The sequence below is a fragment of the Petaurus breviceps genome, unplaced genomic scaffold, assembly GCF_028583685.1.
Source record: "Petaurus breviceps papuanus isolate PSGF00001 unplaced genomic scaffold, PetGlider_PUasm1.0 224, whole genome shotgun sequence".
Taxonomy (NCBI): Eukaryota; Metazoa; Chordata; class Mammalia; order Diprotodontia; family Petauridae; genus Petaurus; species Petaurus breviceps.
Window position 1 is genome coordinate 11,094,383 of NW_027185887.1, and position 9,259 is coordinate 11,103,641.

At 38.2% G+C, this 9,259-nt stretch overlaps 1 protein-coding gene across 2 annotated transcripts in view; it reads left to right on the plus strand.

Moving 5' to 3' along the window:
- Positions 1-1,336: 1,336 nt before the first annotated feature.
- Positions 1,337-9,259, plus strand: part of RIPOR2 (RHO family interacting cell polarization regulator 2) — a 129,919-nt gene continuing 121,996 nt past the window's right edge. Inside the window, exon 1 of one of the 2 annotated variants that reach the window (XM_069095040.1) lies at positions 1,337-1,728. In XM_069095040.1, the coding sequence (XP_068951141.1) occupies positions 1,668-1,728 (61 nt within the window). In that variant the 5' untranslated portion in view covers positions 1,337-1,667. The remainder of the gene's footprint in view (positions 1,729-9,259) is intronic. The other variant, XM_069095042.1, reaches the window with a different exon arrangement.

Sequence of the window (9,259 nt, forward strand, 5' to 3'; positions counted from 1 at the left end):
CTAGAATAGAATAGAAGTGATTTTAGGATGATGATTTCTGAATCTCCTCCTGCTCCACCCCCTTTCACCTCCCACACTTACTGTTGTACATATTCAGTTTCCCCTCCTTACCTTCAAGATTTCTGTGCAGTCTTGGTTGGCTCATTGATCTCTGTGGGTCTCTGAATCACCTCAGTGCCTTTTCACTGCTTGTCCCTCATTCCTAGAATGTCCCCTCTCCTGTCACTTGCTGCTGACTTCTTTCAAAATTCAGTTCAAATTCTACCTTCTACAAAAGGCCCTTCCTGATCCATCCCACTGATAGTGCCTTTCCTATAAGATTGCCTCCCTTTTATACTACATATATGTTTGGTAAATAAATAGTTGTTTCTATTAGAATGGGAGCTCCTTGAGAGTAGGGACTGTTTTTGCCTTTCTCTGTGTCACTAGCACTTAGCATGGCACCTGGCACATAGTAAGGATTTAATAAATGCTTGTTAACTCAGTGACTGCCTCAGTTTCCTCAACTGCAAAATGGCCTGGAATATCACTGCTGTCCCTTTCAACTCGACCAGTCTGATTCTTTGATTCTTTTCCTCTGTGGTTGGGAAGCTGTCATTCAGGACACATTATTGGCTCTGGGAACCTGCTTATGGAGTTAAGGACCTGTAGAGAGGAAATTGTTCTGCATTCCTAGGGACCATGAAGAGACTCTTCGCCAATTACAAGTAAATGAAAGATCTCCCTGGAAAGAAAGTACTGTATTTCTCTACACCTTTGGAGTTTTAACATTCTGGGCATACTGCTGTGCTGGAAGTTATATGGGATATAATAGAGAACTCCCAGGAAACCCATTACAGGTAGGGATCTCTGGTGCAGATATACAGAACAGAAGCTGACTTTGGGCACTCAGATAATGTGAAATGATACCAGTGGTTGATTCAGTGCAGGAAATCAATGCAACTTAAATATATGAATAATAGATGTAAGCTTTTTTCCTTTGGTTGGCTGTGGTCTGTGCTGGAGTCTTCATTATGTCCAGCTTCCTCTAGAGGTGGTGGTCGGCATTGAACCTGGAAGAGATTAAGCTGGACTGAAATTGATCTTAGAATTTAATCAGACCTAGAGGAGTCTGTTTGTATGTTAATTGTGGTTTAGACTGTGTAAAGATCACAAATTTGAACAGAAAAAAAAAGGAAAAGAAATAACATCGCAGCCTAGAGGCATGACATTGATGGAGCACTGTGGCTTTACTTCTAGCCAACCTGTCACTGGAGTGAAACTAGAGTAAGATACAAATAATGTGGACTTCTTCCCTCTTTCACTACCACTCATTCACATGCAAAAACCTCTTCCTCTTTCAAAAAGCATGTGCTTTGTTACTCTGAAGCAAAATTCACAGCTTTCAATCCCGGAATGCAGTTAGCATGCTGATTCTTCCCGGTCTGCACCTCTCATCTCCAAAGAACTCTTCCTCCTCCAGAGAAGTGCCCACCTTGAATGCATTGGGAAGCCTTTTCATGCTGATGAAACTGATTTCATAAGAAGAGATCCGGAAGCGGAAGAGGCCCTTACCAAAGCATTTAGGAAACTTACGGAAAGAAAATAAGTCTCTTCAGGCCCTGCAATTTGTGTGGCAGCTTTCATCCCTGGGGCTGTGACCTCCTGGTCACTTATTCTTCTCCAAGATGCAGTATCGAGAGGACGATCAGAGTATGGAGGATGAAGATGATGACATCTTCAGTGAAGGTAAAGAGGCTCTCAGAAGTTTTTCCTCTTATTTATGGGTACACTTAAGAACTATGTCTTGAATGACTCTTTCTCATACTTTGACATGGAGTGCAAAGCTGTTGCCACACTAAGCAGTCTACCAGCACTAGCAACGTACCAATAATGAGAAGGCCTTGCTAAATTTATTTGAAATGATGGAAACGGCATTCCTAATGAATGATTTGGGTAGGGATTTCTATTCAGAAGGAGATACATTCTAAAGCAAGGGGCCAGAGACTTAGAAAACAATACCAATTTTTTCTTCTTTTAAAATGATTTAAAATAAAATACAGAGAATGTCTCTGTACAGTAACAGCACTGATTCTCCGTCCTTCCCCCTCCATTTTGCTCTTTTCTTCATTTATCTTCTAGCCGGACGGCCAGACACAGCAGCCTGTACATAATAGGTGCTCAATATTTACTGAATGAATGCACCAGAGGGACCGAGCAGACCTATTGTTCCTTTGAGAGCATCCTTTAGCTTTTAGATAAACAACATGACTGTGGAATCTGCAGCAATACCTAAATAAGAACATACCTATGACATCTGCAGTCATAATTTAAATTGTATTCTCTTACTTTCCTTTTCCAATCTAAATAAATGTAAGTTTTGTCACAGTGTTATGAACAGTAATGACCAACACACAGAGGGTGTATGGTATAGAGAGGATAGTGATCACTCCTCAAAATCAGGAAAACCTGGGTTCAAACTTAATCAATCACTTAATCTTGATGTTCCTTCTGTACTTGTTCTCTCTCAGGATGATTATAGCTAGCATTTACATAGTGCTTTAAGGTTCACAATGCACTTGACACAGTTTTTCACGTGTTCCTTACAGCAGTCCTATGACATAGGTGATATTATTATCCTCATTTTACAGATGAGGAAATACACAATAAGTGTCTGAATCAGGATTCAATCCTGGATCTTTCTGATTCCAGATCCAGCATTCTAGCTAGTCACTCTGCCACTTCACTGTCTCTAACACTGAAAAATGTTTGGCATCAGGTAACAGTAAAGGGTGTTTTCTAATAATTTCCTGTACCAGTAAAATAACAGGTATTTCCCCACAACCACCTGCCCACTCACCTGCTCAAAAAAACAAAAGTATTGCCAGCACAGGCCGAGATATTTTCTTGTCTAATTGTCTCAAAGATATTTGAAAAACCAACAGAAGTTTTGAGAAAAGGATAAAAAAGGGAGAAATTCAGCCCCAAGTCTAGCAACAACATCTCAGTCAAACTCAAAACAAAAAACCCAAAGCCTTGGTTGTGTTGTCATTACAAGTAGCAAAGTGTTAGGGAAAGTAAGGGGTTGGGGTGACAGCTGAAGGTTAAGTGCCAACTCTAACTGTCCACAAGTCAGCCTTGGCAGTGTGACTCCGAACCTTGGCTAATAAGACTCTGAGGTATCTTAATATAAAGAGCTCCTTTCCTTTGGGAACTTTACCCTAATTTTTGATAGAAATTCACTTACACTTTGCATTTGCTGTTACACCCTTCAAACTCAAGGACTGTTAGAGAACTGAGAATATTTTATAAATAACAACATGCCTCTGACATCTGCAGTGGTAATTTACATCTACTTACTTTCCTTTATGAGTCATAGATGCTCGTTTAATTGCATTTTTGAATATGTGCATATGTAGGGCTCCTATATGTGAAAAGTTTTGATTTCTTGATGCTTCAAAGATTACTATCCCCTACAGAATGTAAAGTGACTGAGTGAGGCTGCTACTAAATGAAAGATGCTCTCTCAACTAATCTGGTTGTTGGTTGAACTGGTAACCATGGAAGTGGGCAGAAATGCACATTTAAATTCATTTCAACATTAAAGTGCCTGCGATGGCTAAGACAAGAAGAATTCATAGGTTTTGAAGCTGCCTGAATGAAATAGTAACTGGCATTTGGATTCTATCTGGATATCAATTTTTATGTAAGAAATCCATGTATGGTACTTTTAAAAATCATTCTTTGGAAAATATCTAATAGGGCTAATTTTTTGTATCCTAACATCTTATTCTGTTGTTTTAGATTGGTATAGGGAACTTTTTTGGTTTGTGATTACATTAATAAGATTTTCTCTCCTTCTCTTGCCACCACCATTGGGGTTAGGGGGAAGTGTGGGAGAATGTGGGGCAGCCGAACCAGCTATGTAACAAATGTGTATAGTCAAGGAAAACAAATTCCCGTTATTATTAGCCATGTCCAAGAAAGGTCTCAATCTGCTCCCCCAATCTTAGAGTTCTCTGTCACAAAGTGGATAGCATTCCTCCTCTGCGCTCTGAAAACATGGTTGATCATTGTGTTGATTAGAGTTCTTAAGGCTTTCAAAATTGCTTTTTACAGTGTTGTTCTTGTACAAATCCTTCTCCTTGTTCTGCTTGCTTTACGTCCATTCATACTAGTCCTCCCAGGTTTTACTGAAACTGTCCAGTAAGTTAGTTTGATATACTGATTTTTCACTAACTAAAATTGTTTGTCATAATCTTTGTAATAGTACCTTCAAGGCTGGGTGTTGGGGGTTTTTTGTTGTTGTTGTTATGGGCATGTTGGGTTGTTTTTTTTTTTTAATATCCATAACTTGGAATTAAACCTAGATAGGATAGTTTGACCAAAACATGCCTCTTTGAAAACTTTCTCTAAGAGTCCCTTTAGGCATTCCCAAATAGCCAGCCCAATTTTTTTCCCCCAAACTGCCAAGTCCTTGTTTATATTTAGCTACTAAGCTAAAGGGTTCCCCAGCTGTGGACAGTTTCAGTTTAGGTTTCCCAGGTTAGTTAGAAGTGACTCCACCTCCGAGGAAGATTAGGGTGAGGCTGGGCAGGGCAAGTGAATTGAAAACGTGTGCCTTGGGGTGCTCCAACCTCAGCTACATGAGCCAGTGCTTTATACACTTCAAAGGACTTTCTGGTGCCTTATCTCATTTGCATGATTTGCCTCTGCAAGTTTTGAGTCAGATATTACTAACCAAATTTCAAGGAAATTTTGATGGTTTGCTCTTTGGTACCCAGAATCCTGGTTCGGGGTTGTCAGTTTATGTGGAAACAGATAAGTTAGGTAAGTATACCTTGCTATATAAAGTCAATATATACAAACATAAAATTTCAGATCAGATACATTCAGGGATGGCTGTTTACTTTTTAAAAAGGATTTGTTATAGGATTTCACAAATACATAGTCAACTTTCCATATATTAAAACAGACATGATTTTTAAAATAATGCAAACAGCTATACGGTAATATGCACATTCACAGTATAGTGAAAAGCTTTGTCACCTTAGGATCACAAATGACCTTGAATGACCTTAAGGCTCCAGTTTGCTTTTCAGTAAAATGCAAGCATTGACTATTAACCTATAAGAATAATTTTTTTTTTTAATTCTGGGCTTGTGTTTATTTTCTTTTATAAATTTTCAAGAGAATAACACCAAACAGAACACTTCCTGAGAACACAAAACTTTCAATGGGAGATATTAAAAGGCATTATCAAAATGTTTCACATATGGGCAATGCAGTATAAAACTAACTCTGTTGACTTGAAAAAATTTGAAAATCTGGTGGTTTGCAGGAAAATTTTTCTGGTGAAAAAGCTGAAATTTATAGACTATATGGAGTGTATTTTAGGAAATATATTTAAGGAATATATTTTAAGAAATACATTCCTAAAATATCAGACATAAAATGTACAATAAATTTATGAAGAACTCACTTATCCTCACTTTTATATACAGGAGTCAGAAAAGCCTGAGTTCAGATTTGGACTCATACAACAGCTGTGTGACCCTTCACAAATAACTTAACCTCTTTTATGTTTCAGTAAAACTTAAAGTGGGGATAATTATAGCACCCATCTCCCAAGGTTGTTGTGAGGATCAAATGAAATAATATTTATAAAGAGCTTGGCATATAGCAGGTACTTAATAAATGCTTTTATCCCTTCTTCCTTCCTTCTTAGGCAATATTCTTTCCATCTCTCTATTCATGATCTTATAATTTGCTGTATAAAGTGAGGCATACCTGCGCACTAGAATTAATGCTTTGCTCCAGTTCCATCCTTGCTGCATCTGATCAAACGTGCCTAAAGAAATAAAAAGCTTGTGGGAGCATGAGATACTTCTTCCACAAAGAAAGGGAATGCCCAAGATCTTGTTACCAGGGTAACAGTGTTTTCTTGTTATATACATTTTTAAAGGACCTTTTCCCATCACAGTAACATAAATTTAAACTCATTTGGCTTAAAGCAATTACAGACCTGAACAGGTGTCACAAGAACTGAGAATGAAAAATAGAATGTGGGTGGGGGGAAGAGAATGAGTGCCCTTAGATCATTTCTTTAACTGTCTTTTATAGATTTTGTTTTTCACATTTGATGTTTTTTCTGTGGTTTGAGGGAGTTTTAAGCTTCATAGAACCATGAAACATTGGTCTGTGAATCTGTTCACACTTCCAAAGTGAGGTTGACAGAGCTATCAAAAATAAAAGAGCAAAAAAATGAGCCACCTCAAATGACTGGATTTACGTAGACACAAACAGAGCCTGGCTCTAATTCCCAAACAACAGCAGCTGTCTACGTGTCACCTAGAAAACGTTTTCTCTCAGGTAGTTAAGCGTTATTTTTTGGTTCAATGATTGATTTGATTATCAGCATCCTGAAAAACACAGTAATTAGAATCAGAGACTCCTTTTCCATTGTTGCTTCCAACTTATCAAATTAAAGGTCTTTCATCTTCTCTGTCACTGTGTGGTCTTGCCAGCCAGTCTGATGCATGCTAGTTATCTGGATGGGTAATAATAATAATTCACTGTGGTGGTTATAAAAAAGATTGGAAAAAAGAAAGATAGCTCCATACAGGGGTGGCCCTTGACCAGCCATCAAAAATAAAGCAGTGCTCATTAGAGCAAGATCCACGTGGGTTAAGGAGGCTATTTGCCAAGTGGGGGTCAGTCAGTACTTATTACCCTGTTGGCATCTATAAAATAGTACTTACCTTCTTTCCTTAGACACTATCAAATATTCATTCTCTCCTAGCTTTGGTACTACACAGAAATAGAATCATGCCATACTATCATTAGGTAGTTAAGGATGCAAAGTATTTCTCAGCCTCTTTTATTCTCTGGACACCCAGAATAGCTAGGTTGCTTACCATAAGCCTTTACAATATAACTTTTAGAAAGTCACCAAGGTACAGCAAAAACTCCAGTTCTAAGCCCTGGAATGGAACCAGAGGTTGGTACCCAGCTCTGGGGTGTGAAAAAGTTCCTCCCTTTTACCACTTCTCAGGATAGCTTGTTTCATCTCAGAGCAGAAAAGGAAAAAGAGATATAACTGGTCATGACTAATATGATTCCAGAGTGGAAAAGAAAAGGCCCCTTTAATAGACAGCATCTGCTTGCTATTCTTAAAATCTTTTTATTGGTATCATTTATTTTTACATCAAATATATTTACTAATGTCTCCCTCTCTGCTTCCCATCCCAGAGAGGCATCCTTTATATCAAAGAATTTTTTTAAAAAGAGAGATAAAACCAGTTCAACAAAACTAACATATCAGAAGTCTGATATTATATACAGTGTTACACACCCATAGTCCCTACCTTTGCAAAGAAAGTGGGGGGAGATACACTTTCAGAGCACATCTTTAGGATTTATTGCTCTTAAATGAGCTTCAAATTAATGAATGGTAGCAAGACACTTTACTCACTTAAAAAAAAAGTCCTTATCTATTTCTCAAGTCATTGCAGTGTAATCATTTCCCCCCATTCCACGGAAAAGGGAAGTAGAGTTCCAAAAGGGTAAGTGACTTGCACAATATTTAACTAGGAAGCAAGACTAGGCATTAGAACTTTTGCCACTTTTCTGCCTAGCTAGCTCACTTAGCTTACTCTGCTACACTGGGTGGCTGCTGAGAAACACCTTGGTATGACAATTGGCTTTGAATCAGTTCAACAAATAGCAGGACCCACCAGCATTATTTTAGGCCCTGGGGTGTACAAAGAAGAGTAACACAGAATCCCTGTCTTCTGAGCTCATATTATTTAGTAATAACTTAGTATATAATTTTGGGTTGCAAAGCACTCTTCTTAAAATTAACTTTATTAATTATCTTTTATTTTTATATGCCTTCATTTACCAATATCTCTTCTGCAGAAGAAAAAAATCAGTTTAATAAAATTAACCAACACATCGATTAATTCAAACAATTCTACCTCTGTAATTCTATACATCCCACTCCAGTTTTAATTGTTTTGGTTGTTGTTACCTTTAAATTGTTGTCACCATTGTGTATATTATTTTCCTGGCTCTGCTTATTTCACTCTGTGTCAGTTCATATAAGTCTTCCCACACTTCACTGTTTTTCATAATTATCATTTCTTACAACTCAGTGATATTCCATCACACTCACATACCAGAATTTGTTTAACTATTCCCCAACTGAGGGACTTCTACTTTTTAAATTCTTTGCTACAACAAAAAAACACTACTGTAAATATTTTGGTGCATATTGGATTTTCTATCTTTGGACTCCTTGGAAAATTCCAAGTTCTACAGGAAGCCTTTCTTTACCCATACCCTTCCCCCTTAATTCTAGTGCCTTCCTTCTGTTGATCATATTATACTTATCCTGTATAGAGCTTCTGTGTACCTAGTTGTTTACATGTTGTCTCCCCCATTAGACTTGTGAGCTCCTTGGGAACAGTGACTGTCTTTTGCCTTCCTTTGTACCCTCAGTGCTTAGCACGGTATATGGCACATAGTAGTAATCACTTAATGAACGTTTACTGATTATCTTAGGATCAAAGATTTCGAACTGGAAAGGACACCATCTATTCCAACCTCTTCACTTTACTGATTAGGAAATTGAAACCCTGAGAGATGTTATGATTTGCCCAAGGTTGTACACTAAGTAGCAGATCTAGGATTCAAACCCAAGTAGTTTAAATGCAAAACTAGTGCTATTTCCATTGACCCATGTAGCAGCAAGCCCCCCAAGCGTCCTCAGGGTTTGCCGCCCATACAGGTTCTTGGATCTGCTTTGTTAAAGGAAAGCCACTCAAAATGGGTTAACAAGCTTACTTTAATCAGTCAGACATATATCGTTTACCTTGTTCAGGAGAAAAGGTCAGCACCCCGAACCTCAAAGCATACAGGCAGAATTATCAAGACAAAAACATCAAGTAGACAGATTTCCAAACTGTCCAACCATTACATCCATACCCAGTCAACATCTGGGTTTCCACATTCTGGGTTTTTGAAAGCCGGGGGACTCTCAACAACGGCTTCCCAGAATTCAGATCAAATCACAGAACACTTCTCAAAGTGAGTCCCCAAATCAAAGCTACACATCAGGGCTTATATAGCCTTCTCCTGGCTCAGAGAATGTAACAACCTTATTGACCCACTGGCCAATCAAAAAGTATCTACTGAAAAACAAGCCTCCCTCCCCAGGCTTCTGGTGCACTTTAGCCTAGGGGCAGGGAAGATCTTTAAAATTTACATTCGCATTACA